The following is a 23,220-nucleotide window of genomic DNA, read 5'->3' as shown; positions in this document are numbered from 1 at the left end:
TGGAGTTTGAGACCAGCCTGGTCCACATGGTGAAACCCCATCTGTACTAAAAATACAAAAATTAGCTGGGTGTGGTGGCACACACCTGTAATCCCAGCTATTTGGGAGGCTGAGGTGGGAGAATTGCTTGAACCCAGGAGGCAGAGGTTGCAGTGAGCTGAGATCACACCATTGCACTCCAGCCTGGGTGACAATAATTAAACTCCATCTCAAAAATAAATAAATAAATAAATAAATATCATGACTAAGTCCTAGTAACAGCCAATATTTGTTGAACCATTCATGTTGAACTAGTTGCACAGTCATAAACGTGAGCACACATCTTAGAGTAGAAAGGGAAAGACAAGCAAAAAGGTGGAAAATAATAACCAATTCTCACACTTACGTTTGTCAGATATCTGACAAACATCCACATCTCCCCAGCCGGCAACATATAGCAAGGAGGAATACTGAGCGCTAAGAATTAGATAGTGATACCTTGACAGACCCCCTTGCAGGACATTTCCTGTCTGGAAATGGGTCCAGGAACAGCCATGTGTTGGGAGCAGTCATTTAACATAGTTAAATAATTAGATTTCTAGCATCCCAGGACCCCGTGTTAGCTTCCTGTCATATGGGTCTCTGACACACCCTGGTAAATTGAGTGTGATTGTTAATTTTATGTGTCAACTTGACTGGGCCACAGGGTGCCCAGACATGTGGACAAATACTATTCTGGGTATGCCTGTGAAGATGTTTTTGGATTAGATTCACATTTGAATCAGTAGACAAGTAAAGCAGATTGCTCTTCCCAGTGTGTGTGGGCCTCACCAATCGATTGAAGACCTGAATAGAGCAAAAAGGCTGAGTAAGAAAGAACATGTCCTGTCTGACTGCTTGAGCTGGGATATCGGTCTTCTCCTGCCCTTGCACATCATTGACTCTCCTGGGTCTCTAGCTTGCTGATTCTTTGCAGATTGTGGAGCTTCTCAGCCATGCATGAGCCAGTTATTATGAGTGGATGAATGAATGAATGAGTACTGTTGGTTCTGTTCTCTGGAGAAAGCTGATACAGCAAGCATGGAATCTGATCTGACTTCTGTAGCTTCTGTGACCTATTCCCCACAGGAATAAGGGTGGCTGATGAGGGTGATTCTGTGAAGCCACATAGGGAGCTACAAGGACTGCCAATGACAACAGCAACCTCTGCTGTGGGCACAGTAAATCCCAGCCAGCCACTTCATGAGATGACTACAGCCCACTCGGTGCAGGAACTGTTCCATAGTACTTCATACCTGTAATAGCTTGGAGAAGGGGCCCCTAACCACATTTCACTGTGGAAGAAATAAGTCAGGTACTTATCCAAGGTCTCGCAGACCTATTCCTTGGACAAACTAACACTGAATATCGTAAGTCAAAGTGCTTAACGAATTCCCATAGTCCAGCAAGGAGCTTGACCTGGTGGTCTGTTGGGCGGATTAACTGACATGCACTGACGTGTGCAATCAGTGACTCAAAAGGAAATGAGGTGATAATGTTTAAAAATTGAGAAGTTTCACAAGAAATTTGTATTTCCAGCTTATCATGGAAAATGGGAAAATCTGGCAAATGCTCTCACAGTCTTCGTATAACAGTTGGCTGCAAACGAGTAACGGCTGACCTTCTGGGCACAGTTTTGGACCTTCAGTTTGCCATGGGCTTTTATTTCTGTCTCATCTATTACTGTCTGGCCCTGCAGCCTTTTTGTTTGTGTGTGTGTGTTTGTTTGTGTGTGTGTTTGCTTTGAGACAGGCTGTCACTGTTGTCCATGCCGGAGTACGTTGGTGCGATCTCAGCTCACTGCAACTGCCTCCCAGGTTTAAGTGATTCTCCTGCCTCAGCCTCCCAAGTAGCTGGGATTATAGGTGTGTATCACCATGCACAACTAAGTTTTCTATCTTTAGTAGAGACAGGGTTTCATCATGTTGCCAGGCTGGTCTCAAACTCCTGGCCTCAAGTGATCTGCTCATCTTGACCTCCCAAAGTGCTGGGATTATAGGTGTGAGCCACCATGTGTGGACACCCTGCAGGCTTTTGAATTGACTACTCTTTTTCTTGCCTTCTCCCTCTTCATTTTAGCAATACTAATGCATTTCTCTCATGATCTCTGAGAGTTTTTATGCTTTTTCTTGCTGTTCTCTTTGCCTGATGGAGGAAGAATAAATTAACTCTTGCTGAAGGGGACTCAAATCACGTTTTCAAGTGTGGAAGGATTTGGCTGGACAAAGCCGTAGGACAAATGACACTTCATCCTCTGGATAGTTTTAGCCTATTAATTCAAAAGAAAACAAAGGGGGGGGGTGGTGCTTACTGTTATTGTTAAAACGGGAACATTGCTGCTCTTTATGTGTTGTTTCCCTCCAGGTGGAAGGAGCACCATCACAGTGACACACCTGGGGTCTCCCAACTTTCACTTAACTCTTTCAGGGAAGAGTGCATTTGGGTGAGTTAAGAAGGAAGACTTGCAAATTCACAGCCCAGCCCCTTTGTCTCCCCTTTTCTGCTATGGGCTAATTTGCCTACAGAAAGCATATGTTTTGTTTTGTCTCTGTCACATGGTAAAAGGAACTTACCTCAGGAAAATTTAAAAAAAAAAAAACTGCAAGTTCCCAGCCCTCACTGTGTCTAGGAGGGCAAGGCTGTGTGGTAGATTATTTGCTAAAGTGGCTACAATTACTCCTTGCCCTGTATGCAGCCCTGTTAAATGGTCCACACACCTTCTTGGGGCAGAGAACTGGGGGCAGAGTTGCAGGGGGCGAGGGACAGATCATGAGGTTTCTGAATATTACCTTTCAATTCTAACCTTATTTCTGCTTAGAGTGATTAGACTCTTCATTCTGAAGAGGACAATCTGTGGTCTTTACCCATCCAACATTTAAGCTCTCCACAGATGAAGAAGCAGCCACCTTCCACTCTGGAATCTGAAATGCCAAAAATTTGCTTTTCCTTCCTTCCCTGGAGCAAGATGGCCCTCCCCACTCCAGAATCTGAAACAAAAGTCTTCCCTGCCCAGCAGTGTTCTGCCAGCAGGTCCAAAGAATTTCCAAACGCCTATTCATCATCAAACCATTACACCCCACATTGCTTCTGAACAAGAATCGTATTTTACAGTGAAAAAAACAGAGACATTTAAGTCCATGGGATTCAGTAATCTTGTCATATACCCTATTTCCTGAGCTCTCCTGACCTTCTTGGACTACCTTAAAAGACTGAGTTGCAGTTATGCGTATAAAATGTAGTATATGACTATGAGCCGGATAGTAATATATCAGCTGTTTCTTCTACAGTCAGAGTACATTGCATTCCATTACCACAACTCTGGACGTCAATGGTTTAGGAAATTTAGTGTCCAAGGAAGAATATTCCCCCTAGGACACATAACACTATTTTATGGGAAGCTGAGCTGCCACCTCCCTATGCAGGTTCCTTCACCGGAGGAGCAGGGGGAAATGAGAGTTAAGGTGTTGGTTAGGGTGATTAATTCTGTCAAGCTAAGCAAGGCGGCACTAATTACCCCACAATGGGAAATGGGAGATCAGAGGCAGTAGGAAATGTGTAGCAGAGAAGTCATAAATGCATAAACACCAAGCAGGACCTTATAAAGAGTTACAGTAAATAGTTCTCAGCATCTACTGATACTTTTTGCTCGTTTTCTTGCATGTACAGAAATATATTGACTAATTTTCTTCTTTCTTCTCTGTCCTGCTAGTTTTATGAGGTGGATGAGTGATAGTTAACTTCAGCATTTACTTCCATGGAAGGCAGAATATTGAGATGGGATTGTGACTGGACTGGAATAAGAATAAAGAACCTTCAGACACCCTAGACTTGAAGTTGAATTCAGCAACTTAAATGGCATTGTGTTGGCTTTTCCATGGGAGGAGATGAGAATGTTGTCAAGTTTATGAGGCATGTTTGCATTATATTAGGTGATATGTTTGTTGACTGGTTTATTTTGTTGTTTTCTCTTGTTGACAGTGAAAATGTAGAGAAAACAAAGTGGATGTGGTGATGTTGAGCAGTCAAATGGGTGTGCATTTGTCATGATTTTCTGCTGTCCAGCATGTAAAGCCTCCTTTGTATAGAAAATCTGCCCTGGTAAGGCAGACCCCCTCTCCTGTTAGAACCTTAATATACCATCTGTGTGCTTTCCCACCATTCTTACAGCTAGGTACTTGACCTCAACATTACCTACCAGGTTTAACCACACCAAACTTTGAATTAGAAGATAGTGGTGCGAAAGAAAAAAAAGGGCAGGGCGTCTCTGAATCTCTGCTTGTGATGGGAGGCAGCAGCAGTAGCAGCAGGCACCCTGAGTAGCCAGAGGCTCTAGGAGCAATGTCCAGTGTCAGTGAACAGTGCTAGTGACAACCGTGTATCCATAAGCAGCAGCCCGGTGATGCTTCACAGCTCAGTCTCATGTAACTTGTCTATAGTCACTGAGCTGAAATCTCAGGCTTTCCTGACTACTCCAAGAGTTACCCAGTTATCATGTCCTGAATTCCTTTTTGGTTTGAATCAGTCAGACTTGCTTTCTATTGGTTGAAATTTAGAACTCTGACTAATACATATCATGTATTTAATGAAGATTAATTGAACTTTTATCACGTGCCAGGCACTAGGGGCTATCAGATGCCACAGATACAATAGTGAACAAAGATGTGGTTGCTGCCTACATGGAACTTATAGGCTAGAGATGGAGATATTAATGGAATAATTATGCAAATACATTTGATATTAATTCTGTTGTTTTTTCCACATTAACAGTTCCTTGAAGTTCATGACATTACTTTCTCTTGGCATTAAAGCAAGAGTATTTAGATCAGATGGAAAGAGGCAAAATGTTGTTCATGACTAGGGGAGAGGTGAATTAGACATAACTAGTATTTTTAAAAATACTTTTCTGCATTTTACAGTTTCTCTATAATTGGCATGCATGTCTTCTTAAAACATCATTTCCATTAGACAGATTGGACTTTACTCTCCAGCTAGAATCTTTGAAACCTGCAAAGATTTTTAGTTAATGCTATCAAAAACTGCTTTTCACTAGCCTGTCTCATTATAATAGCAATTGCAAACTGTAGTCGGTCTATGTGAGATTATACTAAATTTGTTAACATAATATGTCTTAATATGATTTAGAAGATATGCTTTATTTTCTTGTTAGCACTGTTATAAAACAAGTAAAGCAGGCCAGAATATATTAAGAACAATTTTATTGAATATTGGAATAAATGACCATGGAGAAAAATTACTCTTAAAAGATTTGCAATTAAATTAGACAAGTTTAGAACTGACATTAAATGTCTAAGCTCTGTCACCTGCTTAGTTATGTAAAATTGTATTACTTTACCTCCATGGTGGGAGAACAGTCATATCAACAGAAATCAATGACATTTTTCTCTCTTCTCTCTCCCCACAGCTCATTCTTCATGCTGTGCTTGTTTATTTGAGTCATCTAATGATCCCTTATGTTCAGACTTCTGCATCCTACCAAGCCTGCCTGTAGTGGTGCCATTTAAAAGTATACAAACTTCACTGTGGTTTCGGACAATGAGTTCAAAACTAAGTTTGAGAGCAAAGTGGGAAATTCCACTGGCCATATATTATGAGTTCATATGGTTTCCTTGAGACAACTAACCCCTTTGTTGGGAAATTAGATTCCTTTCCACTTTGCTGCTAAACTTCTATTTCTATAGCCTTCTTTCCTTCCTATCTTGTTTCTGTTTCATTTATTTATTGTGAGTTACTCAGTTAAAAAAGCTCACTCTGTGGTTACCAGTAATATTTTTCTCTCTCTTTTTTTTTCTTTTTTTTTTTTTTGAGATGGAGTCTCACTCTGTTGCCTAGGCTGGAGTGCAGTGGTGCAGCCTCTGCTCACTGAAACCTCTGCCTCCCAGGTTCAAGCGATGCTCATGCCTCAGCCTCCTGAGTAGCTGGAATTACAAGCACACACCACCAAGCCCAGCTAATTTGTGTATTATGATTAGAGACGGGGTTTCGTCATATTGGCTAGGCTGTTCTCGAACTCCTGGACCTCAAGTGATCTGCGTGCCTTGGCTTCCCAAAGTGCAGGAATGACAGGCATGAGTCACCACATCTGGCCTCTCAATATCAATTGGAAGTATTTAGCCATAGAAATCTGGGTGATGAATGGTTGCTTGCTGCATGATTCAGTCGCACCATCTCTCCTACCTTTGAAAATTATCTATTATTATGCTCTATTACCTGTAATCTAAACAGATCTGTGATTTAGGGAAAGCCATTTTTTACTGACTTTAGGCTCACTGCCTGCACACACAATAACTTTTTGTTTAAATGCTACATTATAGTGTGGTATTTTTGAACCAATTTAAGAAACAATTAGATTTGATTGAATTCCAATTTATATTAAAATTCAATCACGTGTGACGACACTAGTGAAAATAACTGTTGGGACAATTGCCTGGATCTAGGCATGGTTGAGTCAGACAGTGACAGCTACAGTGCTAGGGCACAGAAATTTGTACCTTTCCCTCCATAGCTGGCAAGTTTCAGCTGACATCAAATGTCAGGTGTATTCTTATTCCAGAAACATTTAAATGAGAAAAAAAATACATCTTAGAATTGGGCAAATCTGGTGTTTTGATTTTACAACTTAACTCTTTGAGCTCTGAGCATCTCTTGTGCTCACATTAGACATCTCCACAGTAGGATACTGGCTCTCAGATGATTCCGTCACTTCCCTGTTACCTCAGTGCATGTTTCTGGATCTAGCAAGGCAGTTCGATTCCTGCACTTGTCAAAAACATTGAGAATTGATTTTGCTGTGTTAGGCCTAATTCTTGCTCTTTTAAAACAAATACTTTGTTGAAAATCTAGGACACAAAGAGACTTATAGACCACTGAAAGTGGTCTATAACATAACAATGCCCTGATTCTCTAATAGAAACAATATGATACAACAACCAGAATTCCACACTAGTGTCAGCAATCTGCTTGTGAGATGTATTTTTTCGTATTTCCAAGCAGGTCTACCACCTCTCTCCCTTATTTCATTAGGTATAAATAGGATTTGATTGAACTGGGTTTCTGTTTTAAAGGTATAAAGTGTTCTGGCTTTACTTCTAACTACTTCCTACCCCCATCCCCCAACTACCCCTGCCAGTTCAAGATTCAAGGTAAATATAATTAGTAGTGATAATAGCTAATCATAACTCTATTACCTTATTTGAGGCAAATTTAATAACTATCCTCCTCCCACTCCTCATTTACTAGCTACATTAAAGACCAAGATGGAACAATGTATGGACAAAGATCTCTCATAGGAATGCACAAGTATTGAATGTACAAGTATTGCAATATTTTAAAGTTTATTTCCTGAGAAAGATGAAGGTTGATACAATTAGAACTTGCTTGAAACAACAGTTATAGTTTGAAACCAATAGTCAACAGTCACAATTTCTTATTTCTATCTTTTTCCCAAATGAGAGAAAAACAAACGATTACATGGTGATTGTAATTCAGCTTCAAGCCTTTAAAAGGAGACTCAATACAAAACCTACTGGCATTTTTTAAGGAATTAGAAACAGATGGAAAGCATGATTCTTCCTCTGGAGGGTTTGACATTCTTTCTGCAAAACAGATTGGAAAAAAAGACAATAATTGCCTCTAAATCCACCCATTGTAAGTATGCATCTCCTACTGGGCCTTCTAATTTGCTCTTCAGATGACTTTGCATACTGTCTGTGGTGAAGATCTTGGGTTTGCTGGCGGGTGGAGGGGGCAGACAGGCCTGAGTTCAAATTCCTGGGTCATGACTGACTTGTGTGACTTTGGGGAAACTAACCTCTCCATGCTTCGGTTTCCTCATACTAAAACAACGGGTATACTGAAGCTTATCCATTCAGTTTTGTGAGGATTATGTCAGAAAATACACTTAAGGTACTTAGCATGATACTGGGCACATACTAACAGCTTGATAAATTACACCACCCACGATTACTTTTATATGCTAATGATTATTAGCGATAGTTATAGTGAAAAGTAGTAATAGTGATTAGGGGATACATAACTAACCACTCCAAAACTTAGTGGCTTAAAGTAACAGCTATTTCTTCAGCTCATGCTCCTGTGTGTTGACCATTTGGACTGGTCTCAGCTGGATGGTGCTTATGTGGCTTTTGGCTAGGCTGACTTTTGAATCCTTGTTTAGCTGGGTGACCAGCAGGGGCTGGCTGATATAGGGTGGCCTCATCTGGGATGGTCAGGATGATTGGGGCCTCTGTCTTCGAATAGAAAGACCAGGCTTTTTCACCCTTTTGAAGTCTCTGCTCACACCATGTTTGTCCCTGTCTCTTTGTCAAAGCAAGTTACAAGGACAATGCAGACTCAGGGATGAGGAAAAAATTATCTCTTCGGAGGAGGTATCCCCAAATCAACTGCAAGAGTGTAGATACAGCCAGAGGTCAAAACATTAAAGCCATTTTTCTCATCTACCACAAAGATCTCCTTTCAATCCTTCAGTTGACCTCTCTGTACTGCTTGTCTTGATACCCTTTATGTTTTTCCCCTTCCTCCCTCCCTCTCTTCCTCAAATTCCCACTCTTCCTCAAATATTTATTAAATAAAATATTTCATGTACAGGAGATACAGCAATAAATAAGATTTGATTTCAATTGTCATAAAAGTCATGTAAAAAATCTCACTGTCTAGAACGAGTCCATATTTAGAAGATGTTTTTTCTCTCCTTTTAGCAGCTCCCCTACACTCTGTGTTAAATGCTAAAGCTAGCTAACATTTTCATAAATAACAATGAGAGCTAATGCTTTCCTCTAACTGTTTAAAATGATAGTGTTTCTAAGGAAGGGTTTCCAGCTGTTTTGCCTGATTTAATCAAGAACTCTTAACCTGATTATCTCAAGATTTTGCTCCAACCATTTGCAAGTCTCTTTATAAAGCAGAGATGACTGAGACATTTGGCTCACGGCATGATCAGGAGTGTCTGCCTTGCACAGCGTCCTAGTTGGCACCGAAAAGGTTGGGTAATGACCTTCTGGATTAGAGGCTGTTAAAAAGTAAGCTGGCTGGGTGTGGTGGCTCATGCCTGTAATCCTAGTACTTTGGGAGGCCAAGGTGGGTGGATCACCTGAGGTCAGGAGATCGAAACCAGCCTGACCAACATGATGAAACCCCGTGTCTACTAAAAATACAAAATTAGCTGGGCACGGTGGCACATGCCTGTAATCCCAGCTAATTGGAAGACTGAGGCAGGATCATTGCCTGAACCTGGGAGATGGAGGTTGCAGTGAGCCGAGATCATGCCATTGCACTCCAGCCTGGACAACAAGAGCAAAACTCCGTCCAAAAAAAAAAAAAGGGGGTTAACTGAGGCATAATAAAATTTTAAAGAGTTTATTTGCACAAATAGCGATGCATGAATAGGACAGCTCCGGAACCACTTCTGAGGGAATGCCACGGGAAGGTTTCTATAGGATGGACATAGAAGTAAAGCAAATAAAATATTTGATTTCTTTTAATTATACAGTCTCTGTACTTGGTTTATTCTGTTAGAAAGTCCCTAGTTATATAAATTTGTCGGTAACTTCTGATTGGTTGAGCTTAAGTTCTGTTTTACTTGAATTTCAGCATTTACAAGAAATAGCTCAAGTTAAGTTTTACTTATGTTTGCAAATCAAGCAAGGCTTAGTTCACTTACGAGACCTACCTGGTTTTATCTGCTCAGGGGTTCTTTAGACCTGGTCTGCATCTTAATTTACTTTAGCAAGACTTATCTTTTTCATATGTTTTCGTAAGTGTTTCCAATTCCTTTGGGGGGAAAGCAGAATTCAAACTCAGGTTTTCTATGTCTAACGGGTGTTTTTTTATGCCTCATAACAACTGGAAAGCCTTAAGTTACGATTAATCAATGGCAAAATGAAATGGAATGAAATGAAACGAAAAGGGCATATTATTGGTATATACTGTGAGAAAAAAACTAAGCAATGAGAGCATCAAATTACATCATTATGACTTTCTTGGAATAAGCTTTTAGGAGGAGTGAATGTATAGCCTTATTAGTTATTTCCTATAAACTGTAAATTTGCTGGCAATTACCTTTGAAGCACTAAAATGCATGCTAATTAAAAGTGAATTATCTCAGTGCAGGATTTAGAAATTGGAACAAATACTACACTAAACTGGAAACAGAGCTATTTTGGACAATTTGAGCTAAAAGCTAATGCTCTAATAGGATGTCAACAACGACATTTCTAATATTATTTTGACCTCTCATTTGCTGAGAAGGAATAAAAGAGGGGACAAAGAACTTCTATTTTTAATGGCATATATTCTGAAAATGTGCCAGAAAACATAAAAAAAGAAAGTACTCTCCTATTTAAGTGCTAGTGAATGTCTTTCTTGACTTGAACTCAACATTGGCTTTTGAAGAGTTTAAACAAAATAAACAGGTACTATTAGTAATGATTAATATATAGGTCATGAGGTAACAAATGTTCCAGTCCTGACCAGCCTGTAGGTATAAATAAGGACAAGTTAATGCCCACATTACCTTGGTTCTTTATCCCACCTGCACATGCAGGCCTCGGCAGCCCTCCTTAGGATCCACCCCAGTTACTGGGAGTCCGCACTACCTGCTATGTACCATAAGAAGCACTAGGGCCCTTTGGAGACAGGATGGAGGTATGCAAATTAGCTCTGGATCTTGAAAGAAGCATCTCAAAGCCAACTTAGAGGTCCTGGAAGGTTTTTTGGTACTTAGTGATATTTGAAAATAATTTATTCCTTTTTTAAAAAAATCAGTTGCAAAGACTACAGCAATCTCACTCCTTTTTCATTGTACACTGTCATCTTTCTGTTCAAAGCCCTTTTTTTGTTAATTTTATTTCCCTATTCTCACTCCCTTTCCCTTCACCTCCTTATATATCATTGTTAAGATCCATGTTTTCTATGTGCATGTTTTTTAAAAAATTGACACAAATAGTACCGTGCTATAAATATTGATGCTTCTTAATTCTGCCTTTTTTCTTTCTTTTTTTTTTTTTTTTTTTTTGAGATGGAGTTTCGCTCTTGTTGCCCAGGCTGGAGTGCAGTGACGTGGTCGTGGCTTGCTGCAACTTCTGCCTCCTGGGTTCAAGTGATTCTCCTGCCTCAGCCTCCCAAGTAGCTGGGGTGACAGGCACCCACCACCATGCCCAGCTATTTTTTGTAATTTTAGTAGAGACAGGGTTTCACAATGTTGACCAGGCTGGTTTCGAACTCCTGAGCTCAAGTCATTCACCCGCCTTGGCTTCCCAAAGTGCTGGGATTACAGGCGTGAGCCACTGAGCCTGGCCAATTCTGCATTTTTAAGATCAAGCCATGTTGCTGATGTGCATCCACAATACGTATGAATCCACCATGTTCTGCAAGTGACAAACGCCTAGGTGGCCTCCAACTCCCCATTAGCATGAACAACACTTCAATGAACCTTTTATCCATGTTCCTTGTGGACCCTGGTGAGAAATTTTCTAGGATATACTCCCAGGAGGATGATCTCCAGGTCATAGGGCATACTTAATTACACTATACACTCACAAGGACTTTGGAAGTTAGCTAGAGCAGGGGAGAGAAAAGCCCACTCCAGCAGGGCAAAGAACATGGACAAAAGAATGGAAGAGGCCGGGCGCGGTGGCTCAAGCCTGTAATCCCAGCGCTTTGGGAGGCCGAGACGGGCGGATCACGAGGTCAGAAGATCGAGACCATCCTGGCTAACATGGTGAAACCCCGTCTCTACTAAAAAATACAAAAAACTAGCCGGGTGAGGTGGCGGGCGCCTGTAGTCCCAGCTACTCGGGAGGCTGAGGCAGGAGAATGGTGTAAACCCGGGAGGCGGAGCTTGCAGTGAGCTGAGATCCGGCCACTGCACTCCAGCCCGGGCGACAGAGCGAGACTCCGTCTCAAAAAAAAAAAAAAAAAAAAAAAAAAGAATGGAAGAGTGCTGCAGCAGAGTGGTTTCTGAGAACTGTGCACTAATGAGTGTAAGTTGTGATGTGGGGGAACTGAAGAGCTCTCAATGTCAGACCTTGAAAGGCTTCCTGTGCTAAGCTAAGGGGTTTGAATTGTAGATTGAACACTCTACTGAGCCATAGACAAGTGTTAGCAGTTGAGAGGTCATAGTCCATTTCCATTCCTATAAAGGAATACCCGAGGCTGGGTAATTTATAAAGAGAAGAGCTTTATTTGGCCCACAGTTCTGCAGACTGTATAAGAAGCATGGTGCCAGTGTCTGCTTCTGGTGAGGGTTTCAGGGAGTTTCTACTCATGGTGGAAGGGGGAGGCAGGCATCACATGGCATGAGAGAGGGAAAGGAGGTGCCAGACAATTTTTAGCAATCAGATATTGCAGGAACCGACAGATAACGTATTCATTACCTTAAGGAAGGCACCAAATTGTTCATGAGGGATCCACCCCCATCACCGAAACACCTTCCACCTAGGCCCCACCTCCAATTTGGGGAATCAAATTTCAATATGAGATTTGGAGAGAACAAATATCCAACCATATCAGAGGTATCATTAGATTTGCATGTTAGAAAGGGCACACTGCCTGCCCTGCACCCTGACAAAAACATCATCTCAAATACCAAGCTCAAACACTAAAGTGGCTCAAATGCCAAGACAGTGCATCGTCTCTTAAAGGGATCTGGTGGCTCATCTCCATGTCTACCACACACAATGTCCAGGACAAGAGCTGGGCAGTGTGGGCACCAAGGGAGATGGCTAAATCCTAGTTCCTGCCAGCCCAGGCTGGGCTCCAAGAGAGGAGCACTGACACATAGGGGATAGACAGGGGAAGGGTGTTTGCAAAAGGGGACAGAAGAAGGTGCCCCAAGAGGGGCTAAGACCAAGTATCAAAGATGATGGCAGACTCACTACTCTCAGAAGTAGGGGGTGGAGGGCCAGGCGTGGTGGCTCACACCTGTCATCCCAGCCCTTGGAGAGGCCAGGCAGACCACTTGAGGCTGGGAGTTTGAGACCAGCCTGGCCAACATGGCAAAACCCCACCTCTACTAAAAATACAAAAATTAGCCAGGCGTGATGGCATGCACCTATAGTTCCAGTTACTTGGAAGGCTGAGGTGGGAGAATTATTTGAACCCAGGAGGCGGAGGCTGCAGTGAGCTGAGATCGCACCACTGCACTCCGGCCTGGCCGACAGAGTGATACTCTGTCTCAGAAAAAAAAAAAAAAAACCCAAATCAAAAAGGAAGCGGAGGCTGGCTGCGGGGGATACACCGGCAGAACTCTGATCCAGAGAATAGGTTAGGGAAAGGGTATGGTAACATTGCTACCGATGTGCACAAACTAGGGGGAAAAAAACCCACGTAGGTACTGTATATATAATCAAAACATTATGACACTATTATTCCTGACATTCAGCTGTCCTTCCTCAGAATCTTTGACTGCGGATATTTATTTCTGGCAACAATACAAAACCAAAAGACCAAGAGGATTAAAAACAGGAAAAAAAAAAAAACAAAAACAGTATGTGCACGACAATTTCAGGGCCTTTGGGGTCTGCATCTTTTTCAAGGTAATGTAAGCAGAGATGTCTGCCTTTTGGAGTTGTGTCTTCCTTGGCTCCTGGGGCACTGTGCCCTGTAGATCTCATCTCTCTCTGTGCCTTCACTGGCTCCACATCCTCCCTAAAAGGCTCTCTTTGACAACCAGCTTCAGTTCCTGTCCCAGGACCAAAGATTTCCAAATCTCCCACCCTGAGATCCCTCAGCCCACCTTCATCCTGGCTTTCCCAGCTGCCTTCAGATTCATTCACTCGGATGTCTCCCTCTGATGTCACGTCAAGCTCAATATGTCAAGGAGAAACTCACATCCTTTCTTAACACCCCTTCCCTAAAACAGTATTTCTTCCTGACTCGTCTACTGCTCTCCAGCACCACCACTTTCCTTGTTCCAACCTTGGAGTTACATAACTAACAGATGCCTCTCTATTGCTCCCAAGTTAGCAGCCAACAAATCCCAGGGATTCTTTTCCTACAGTAAGATTCAGTTCTTTCTTTTTCCAGAGCCACCACCAAGACTAAATACCTAACACTCTCTCCTGTATTGAGGCCTTCCGATTTGACTGCCTACCTCCACAGTTTCTCTACCACACACCATTTCCCCTGCAAGGCCCTGTTTCTGATCATTTAATGCTACTGTTATGCTTTTTGTAAAAATCACAGAACAGTTTCTTAAAAGACAAATTCCAAGGTTGAATGTAAAGTTGTTTATTAACTAGTTTTATTTACCTGTTTTTGTTCTCATGCTCTTGAATAAAATCCTTTATTTATACAGTTATTGAATTAATATACTCTGGCCCCCGACTGTGTGCCAGCCAAGGATACATAAATATGAACAGAATATGGCTTTTGCCATTTTCTGAAAAGCATATAGGCCCATGGTAAAACACAAGCACTCATGACAGTTTATTTAGGATGCAGTGGGAAAAGTGCTGTAGCACAGAGGAATCAAGATAATGCCAAAGTCTTAGGGAGAAAACTGGGAGCAGGAAAGATTTTATAGATGACAAAATATGCAACAGGGCATTGAAACATGAATAAGTGCTGGCCAAGCACTTGGTAGTTTGGTCTTTACTGTTAGCAAGGGACAGTCTCTTTCTTTCTTTTCTTTTTTCTCTCTCTCTCTCTCTCTCTCTCTCTCTCTCTCTCTCTCTCTCTCTCTCTCTCTTTCTTTCTTATTTTTGAGAGGAGTCATATTCTGTTGCCCAGGCTGGAGTGCAGAGGCCCGATCTCGGCTCACTGCAACCTCTGTCTCCCGGGTTCAAGCTATTCTCCTGCCTCAGCCTCCCAAGTAGCTGAGTGAGAATGCAGGCATGCGCCACCATACCCGGCTAATTTTTGTATTTTTAGTAGAGACAGGGTTTCGCCATGTTGGCCAAGCTGATCGCGAACTCCCGACCCCAGGTGATCCGCCTACCGCCCGCCTCAGTCTCCCAAAGTGTTAGGATTACAGGGGTGAGCCACCGTGCCCCGCTGGACAGTCTCTTTTATAGGTTCAGTACACACGTTCCTCTCCCCAGCTGCTATGACTCACTCTAAATTACCCTCCGCCCTCTCTCCAGCCTCTTTCAGGTCTCCCTTAGGCTTTGCTAATCCAAATTCTGCTTTCTTCCAAGTCCACCTCAAGCCAAGACTAATTTCTCCTCAGCGCTTCCTGGCTCTGATCTTCATCTTCTTCATCTTCTCCTCCCAGTACTGCACAATATCATTTCTTAATCAGAATGTTAGCGCTACTTTTTAAGACAAAGTTTCTCAAAATTAAAATTGTATTTAAATCATCTGTATATGTGTTCGTAGGTTTGGTTCAGCACCTAGGAATCTGCTTTACAACAGGTCCCCAGGGGATCCAAGCACAAAAGGATCCTGGACCACTTTGACCCACTTTGAGGAAGGCAGTGTTAGACCTCTGCGGGTGACCTTTATATCTCCATATGGGCTGTCCTCAGCCCACAGCGCCTAGCATAGTGTACGTGCATTGCTCAGCTCTCTGGCTCCCGGTGTCTGCTCAACTTGGTGACTATTAGATACCTCAATTATTAATGACACCTAGAGTCAAGAAGAGTAGCTCAGCCAAGTGCACAGAGCTGCCCTCTCCAGGGGAGACTAACTCCTGAGGCGTAAGGTCGCTCTGAAAGTCACAAGAGCAAAAGGAAATTACATTTTCTGTCCTCTCAAAAAATGAGTAGCCATCACCCCAAATGACCTTAGTGCATCTCAAATAAACCATGCTTTCAGAGTATGCAAAACGCATTGCAAGTTAACCGATTGCAAAAGAAACAGCCCACAGGTACTCCGAGCGCTCAAAGCCATTACCCTCACAAACGTAAAGTGATGTACTCCATATAGAGATCAAGGAAAACGAATGCAACTCAGGTCACCAGGCTTTGGCAACAGAAAGCACCCGAAGTTGTTCTACGTGGCTGTCCCCAGTCACTCAGTCCACCCGTTAGACAAGGGATCCTGGGCCGAGCCCGGCCGTCCGCGGGGGCGGGGCCGGGACGGCGGCGGCGCGGTGACGTAACGGGCGTGGGTCGTCCGTCGCGTCGCCCGGCTGGGAGCGGGCTGGCGGCGGTAGCTGTCCGCCGCTCGGTTGCGTGACCGCGGGGTCCGCGTCCACTCCCTCCGCCCTTCGCCCTTCGCCTCGTCTCGGCCTCCGCGGCCGGGCAACGGCCGTCATGGTGCCGTCGGCGCTCCCTGCGCGACCCCGCTGAGCCTAGGTGCCGCGGCGAGCGCGGTCGAGGTCGCCATGCCTACCCGTGAGTGGCCGGCCGAGGGCCGGGGGCGTTGGGAGGCGGCTGCCTGCGCGACGCGCTTGGGCCGGGTCGTCCTCCTGGGGCGACTGGGGAGGCTGGGCCGCGCTGAGCAGAGCCAGGAAGTGCCTGCGAGCGGCGGAGTTAGTTTCGTTTCCGCTCAGCCTTCCGGGGATGGCGTGAGCCCGTTGCACGGATCGGGAAACTGAGGCCCGAACGTTAAGGGAACTGCTGGGACGCGCTGTTAGGAGGCGGCAGAGCTGGTGGTAACCTAGACCCGTGGGATTTCAAAGTTAAAGCCCTTTTCCCACGGCCACACGGCTTTGTGGGACTTTATGGAAATACTGAAAATAACTGCGGTGCCGTTGTCAGTCCCTTCTCACTTCAGGGGCCGGATGTCGCTAGCTGACGCGCCGGCCCCGAGCCCCTTCCCGCGGCCCCCAGACAGACCCCTGACAGCCTAACGGCGTCCGTATCGTGGCCGGGGCGGCTGAAGTCGGCGCTCTCTGTGGAGCTTGTTAGGCAGAGGCGCCTCGAGTGTGGCTTTTTGGACCACACTTCGGGTTCACCCGGGCAGATGATTAAAAATGCTGGTTTCGGGCCCCTCCCTAGTCCCATGGAATTAGAGTCTGGAGTTTGGGCCCCGGAGTCTGCACATCTAATAAGCGTCCCTGGGGTTACCAAGGCACCCCAAAGTTTAAAAGTCACTCCGTCTTGGAGGATTTTTAGACAGACGCGATACTACAATACTACTAATGACCTATTTTAAAATGACCCAGATAATCGCAGTGTGACTTTATATCCACTGGTCAATATGTATATGTGCAAACTAGGGAAGCTCCTGATCTTGGGTAGAGAGGAAGCAGCTTGGTCATTGATTTGAGAATTCAAGTAGGACTCTTTTGACTAAGTGTGCGATACCGTAGACTCTTCACATACTTGTGAATATATTTCCTAGAATTCATAACTACTTCTAGTTGTCCTTATTTTTGTAGCCATATGGGACACTGAATTTCCAGGTCAGTCTCAAATGCCGTTTCGTCTAGTGGTGGGAAAAGATGAGTTATTTCTTCATATTAGAAAGATTGATGTTTTCTTGATGTTTAAGGATGTTAAATTTAAATTGATACTAAAGATATTTAAATATCTTCTTGAGATTTAAAGATTTTCCTGTGGCAGATCTTTAGTCCTGATGTAGAGATTACTTTTAACTCCTCATACATACGTGGGTACTGTGGATTTTGTTTTCTTGACACACTACTGTGTGTCCTTAACTCACGTTCTTGGACTTTGTATCCAGTAAATATGTCCAGTTTATATTTGTTTTATTCCTTTTGGCTGGAGGAGTATCATTTACAATCATCTTCATTGTTATTGCCGGTTTATTCTAAATTCATGTTCACGTTATTCAGTGAATATTTGAGATTAACGCTGTGCTCATCTTTTATTTTCTGAGAAACCAAAAGGGAGGAGGTAAGCACTTATTGAAAGTTGAGGCTTCCAGTAGAATTGATTGGTAACATGCCAAAATTATCCTGTGAAATAAAATTTTTAGTTATGTTCTAGGGTTATCTAGCTTCATAGAGTGGATATAGTAAACTTGTTTCTTTTCAAATGTTTAGTTTACTCTGCAAAATGATTTTAGAATGGGCCATGGTGGAGTTTGCATATTTAAGAATGCAGATTTCACACCCTGACCGGAAGCCAAGTTTAATGTTTGCTTTATCTGTCATTGTTAATATTTGTCATGGTACGTTTTTTATGACTGAATAGAGGTGTGCTGTGGATTGACTGGGGGTACCCGTGTGAGGTGCGTAGTGCTCATATTTGCCTTTTCTCTTCTTTGGCTGTCACAGCTGCCAGAATTGCTGGGATAGTGCAGTGGACAAGAATATCTCTTTGAAATTCTGTTTGTAGAATATATATCCAACACAGAGATGGCACAATTGTTATTCTCTGAGGGAATTTAGGAGGAAGTTCACAGCTCTTAGGAGGAAAACTATGCTCAGATAAGCTAAGTGTTTTTGTTTGATTGGTGGTTTTAATGTTAAATGGTTGAGAGGCTCAGTGATAAGCCCAGGCCAGTTAATCCATAAGAGTTTTAATTAAAAGCAAGGGTTGGAGGTGGTCACTATGGTCTCTCAGACTCTCCAATTCTGAGAGCAACCCTTGCTGTAAGTCATAGAATTATTCGACTTTTGCTATTTTGTTGCTTATTTGGAATATTGGTACTCCATTGAAACTGTTGTTAATAACTAGAATCCAGTGGAGCATGCAGTAAGCCCACTGGCTAAGCAATGATATATCTCATGAATATTAACAGCCACTTCACTGGAATTATTTTGGAGATCCATAGACTCTTTGAGAAAGCAACCACCTGGAAGGATGCCTGACAGAAAACTGCCAGGACACAGAAACAATTTTGTGGTCGTGTTACAAGCCTGTAGTCTGAAACAATCCTTAGGCACAGATTTCAAAACTATGTCACTGAATGCTATTTCAAACCTGTAAACCTATAATTTGACACGTCATTTTTCTAGAGGCCTTTATTTCATTCTCCATTCAAAGGACCATGAAGAAGCATTCTATTTTAAAGATTCTCAAACTCTGAATCGGAATGTGAGTTGGAAGGACTGTTAAAGCTTCTTAATCATTTTATTTTGTGTATCGGTAAGCTGAGCCTTCTGTGATTTTCCATGGAGTAAAACCATGACTTAAACACAGAACTGGACCCTGTAATCAGTAACCACAGCGAGCACAGTAACATTAATTTTTCTGTAGCACTAAATTGATGATAGTTTAGCCTTTTTTTCCCCTTGTGTTACTTTAAGACAAATGTAAGCTTGTTCAAAATTTAAATCATTCCGTGAACTTAAAAGAATGCCTTTGCTTCCATCCTGTGACAGAAATCTTGGGAAAAGCTGTGGATCCCACTGGTGTGCTAAGTAGATTCTTGTTTACATAGACACGAACTTAAACTTTTAGTAAACTCCTTATGTGAAAGTAGCTCCTGAGGTCACAGATATTTTGCCTCAAAACAGGTCCAGTAAAATGTGCTCTTTTATTTTATATGAGAATTTATTCTATATTTTCTAGAGAAAACCAAAACTCTCAAATATTGTTTGCTGTTAAACTATGATGTACTTTGAGTGATTATGTGTGTTGAATGCTTTCTTTTCTCGTTTAGGTACTGACGTTGATGTCTAGGCAAATTTCTCAGGCTGTAGTAATAATATGGTTACTCCATGTTTGTTTTACTTTTGATGACGCTGATGATATTTAACTTATTTTTAAATTCATTTTTATGAAAGAAATGCAGAATGAGTTGTAAAAGTGCTGATTGAAGTGTTTTCCTTTTAGAGACACATTACATGCAAACTTGGCCTACGCTTTTGTATTACTGGATTATTAGCCTTTTGTGTTCATTCATATTCTCATTCTTTCTCTCCTCTTTTCCCCTCTTCCCCCCTTTCCTAGTTGTCCCCTTGCTTCCTTCTTCCTTCCCCTCCCATCTCCTTCCTTCCTCCCTTCTTCTGTCCACCACCTATGTGTCCTGCCAGAGCTGTAGCTGATGAATTTTCTTTTTTGCAGTGACCTTTGGCTTGACACTGCCCTGTTTGCTGCCCAGATCTCTTCTTTCAGTCTGTCCCCACTCATGGGGACATGGAGCTACATTAAAGATTATGTAGGTAGTAGGAGATAATGCTGGAGAAAGAGAAAGCCAGAATTTGAGGTTTTTGTTTTTCTTGAGACAGAGTCTTGCTCTGTCGCCCAGGCTGGAGTGCAGTGGCACGATCTCTGCTCACTGCAGCCTCCAAATCCCGGGTTCAAGCAATTCTCCTGCCTCAGCCTCCCAAGTAGCTGGGACTACAGGCATGTGCCACCACGCCTGGCTAATTTTTTGTGTTTTTAGTAGAGATGGAGTTTCACCATGTTAGCCAGGATGGTCTCAATCTCCTGACCTCATGATCTCCCCGCCTTGGCCTCCCAAAGTGCTGGGATTACAGGCATGAGCCACCACTCCCGGCCATTTGAGGGGTTTCTGTGCTCTCACAATCGCAGTTATAGTGGCTTTTTTATAGGCCTAGTAGCAGTTTCCAACTTCTTGATTGCTTTATGAAGACTTACAGTTTGCTATGCTATTAGTAATAGGAAGTAATTATTGAATACTGATTGTGTGCTAGGCAGTATGCTTTGTGCTTTACCTGATCTATCTTATTTAACTCTTGCACTTTGAGGGAGGCCCTATTTGACTTGTTTTAGAAGATAGAGAGATTAAAGTTCAGAAAAGGTAAGTAACATTCCTAATGACAATAAGTGGTAGAGCTGGGATTGCAACTAGATGGGTCTGACCTCTAAGTCCCAGCTCTTTTTTCATACTATAGTGCTCTGAGCCAGACAGGAGTTGAATGGGATCCCATCGCCAGACAGGAGTTGAATGGGATCCCATCAGTTTAACACTGTCACTTTTGCTGAACACTGTGCCTGGTTATATAATAGGTGCTTGGTAAATGTTGAATAAATTAATAATTGAATCTTTAAAAAATTTTTAAATTGATACATAATATTTTCACATTTATGGAGTAGGGTACATGTGATATTTTGTTAAATTCATACAGTGTGTAATAAGGTCAGGGTATTTAGGGTATCCATCATTTCTGTGTGTTGGGAACATTTCAAGTCCTCTCTTCTAGCTACTTTGAAATATACAGTACATTGTTGTTAACTATAGTCATCCTCCTCTGTTATCAGACGTTAGAACTTACTCCATCTGACTGTATGATTTACCTATTAACCCACCTCTCTTCATCCACCTTGCTCCCCCACACCCTTCTGGCCTATATGTAGAATGGATTCAATTGTAACTGGAGTCAGATAAGTTATTCTCTGGATACCATAACTGGAACTTTTTTTTTTTTCCCATAAAGATAGTGTTATAAAAGTTTTATAATTTGGCGAGGCGCAGTGGCTCACACCTGTGACCCCAGTACTTTGGGAGGCCAAGAAAAGAGGATTGCTTTTGGCCAAGAGTTCTAGACCAGCCTGGGCAACTTAGACCCTGCCTCTATAGAAAAATGAAAAGTTAGTCAGGTATGGTGAAGGGGTGGCCTGCCCCTCCACATCTGTGGGTGTTTCTCGTTAGGTGGAATGAGAGACTTGAGAAAAGAAGACAGAGACCAAGTATAGAGAAAGAAAAGCGGGGTCCAGGGGACCGGCACTCAGCTTACAGAGGACCCATGCCGGTCTCTGAGTTCCCTTCGTATTTATTGATAATTACCTTTACCATCTTAAACATAAGGGAGTGGCTGGACAATAGGATCATTGTAGGGAGGAAATCAGCAGTAAGACATATGAACAAAAATCCCTGTGACATGAATAAGTTTAAAGGCAAATGCTGTGCCTTGAGATGCATATGCAAACTCTCCATAAACCTTTTAGCAGCATTGCTCCAGCAAGTCCCACCTTGTTCCTAAAGGCGTTTTTCTCCTTGCTCAGTAAACAAAGCATAGAATCGGTTTTACACGGAGATGTTCCATTGCCCAGGGACGGGCAGGATTTTTAACCAGCAAGCTGCCTTCAGGCACTTGTTTAACAAAAGACACATCCTGCACAACCCAAAATCCTTTAAACCTTGAGTCACCACAGCACATGTCTCTTGCAAGGACAAAGTTGGGGGTAGGGTCACAGATTAACAGCATCTCAAATACAGAACCAAATGGAGTCTCTTATGTCTACTTCTATATAGACACAGTAACAGGCTGATCTCTCTTTCTTTTCCCCACAGTATGGTGTTACTTGCTGTAGTCCTAGCTACTTGGAGACTGAGGCAGGAGGATTGTTTGAGCCCAGGAGGCTGAGGCTGCAATGAGCTATGATCTCACCACTGTACTCCAGCCTGGGCAACAGAGTAAGACCTGTCTCTAAAAAGGAAAAAATATATGTATATAGTTTGTGATTGTGTTCTTTGCAGGCCTGTCTGTACCATACTTGAGGTCTGAGACAAGAATACAAATGGAGGTCTGCAAATCATAGTTTAAATTAGGGGTTTTCAGTCTTTACACTATTGATGTCTGGGACAGGTTTAGGGTTTTAGGGGCTGTCCTATGCACTATAGGACATTTAACAGCATCCTTGGCCTCTACCAACTGGAGGCCAGGAGTAACCTTCCTGCCCCAAGCTTGTGACAACCAACAGTGTCTCTAGACATTGCTAAATGTCCTCTGGGGGACAAAATTGTTCCTGGTTGAGAACCACTGGTTTAAATATTTAAATGTTATAGATCATACTATGCCCGCAGTCTGACCTGCTTTCCCATGCAGGGTCCCCAGACTGCTCCACAGACATTGCCTTCTCAGTGCAGAGGTCCAAGTAGCTTGTAGGCTTGATCCAGTCAGTAGCAGTTTGTTGGGGTACAGCAGAGTCTTGCCGGACCCTGACCTGGGATTGACTGTCAGTTACCTTCAGGAAGCCAGGGTGAGCAGGTTCCCTCCTTTGGTACTGTAGTCTTCCATCTCAGGATTTCTAGATAGTTAGTTCTAAGCACCTCCCAGAACTATACTAGCTGAGTAGCTGGACAGATGGAAGGTGGAAGGAAGCCCAACTTTCTGGGGAACTCAGTCTGCTTATACTCCCAACTTTAGGTGTCATGGAATGGGAAACTTGAAGCAAAAACAGCTGCAGCCATCTTTCTCTGGTGTTTTGAGATGGAGTCTCAGTCTAGACCAAGCTGGAGTGCAGTGGTGCGATCTCAGCTCACTGCAACCTCCGCCTCCTGGTCTCAAGCTATTCTCCTGCCTCAGCCTCCTGAATAGCTGGGACTACAGGTGTGTGCCACCACGCCTAGCTAATTGTTTTGTATTTGAGTAGAGATGGGCTTTCGCCATGTTGCCCAGCA

At 42.9% G+C, this 23,220-nt stretch overlaps 1 protein-coding gene across 5 annotated transcripts in view; it reads left to right on the top strand.

Moving 5' to 3' along the window:
* The first annotated feature begins 16,104 nt into the window (after positions 1-16,104).
* The window catches only part of EFR3A (EFR3 homolog A), a 103,977-nt gene continuing 96,861 nt past the window's right edge, over positions 16,105-23,220 (top strand). For 2 of the 5 annotated variants that reach the window (XM_030938285.1, XM_030938288.1), the window contains exon 1: positions 16,105-16,331. In XM_030938285.1, coding sequence (XP_030794145.1) covers positions 16,322-16,331 — 10 coding nt within the window. In that variant the 5' untranslated portion in view covers positions 16,105-16,321. Of the gene's footprint in view, positions 16,332-16,572; positions 16,592-23,220 lie in introns of those variants that run through there. The other 3 variants (XM_010380302.2, XM_010380303.2, XM_030938290.1) reach the window with 2 other exon arrangements.

The sequence above is a fragment of the Rhinopithecus roxellana genome, chromosome 9, assembly GCF_007565055.1.
Source record: "Rhinopithecus roxellana isolate Shanxi Qingling chromosome 9, ASM756505v1, whole genome shotgun sequence".
In the NCBI taxonomy this organism is placed as follows: Eukaryota; Metazoa; Chordata; class Mammalia; order Primates; family Cercopithecidae; genus Rhinopithecus; species Rhinopithecus roxellana.
Note: the sequence above shows the minus strand (reverse complement) of the source record. Positions and strands in the feature narration are given on the sequence as shown.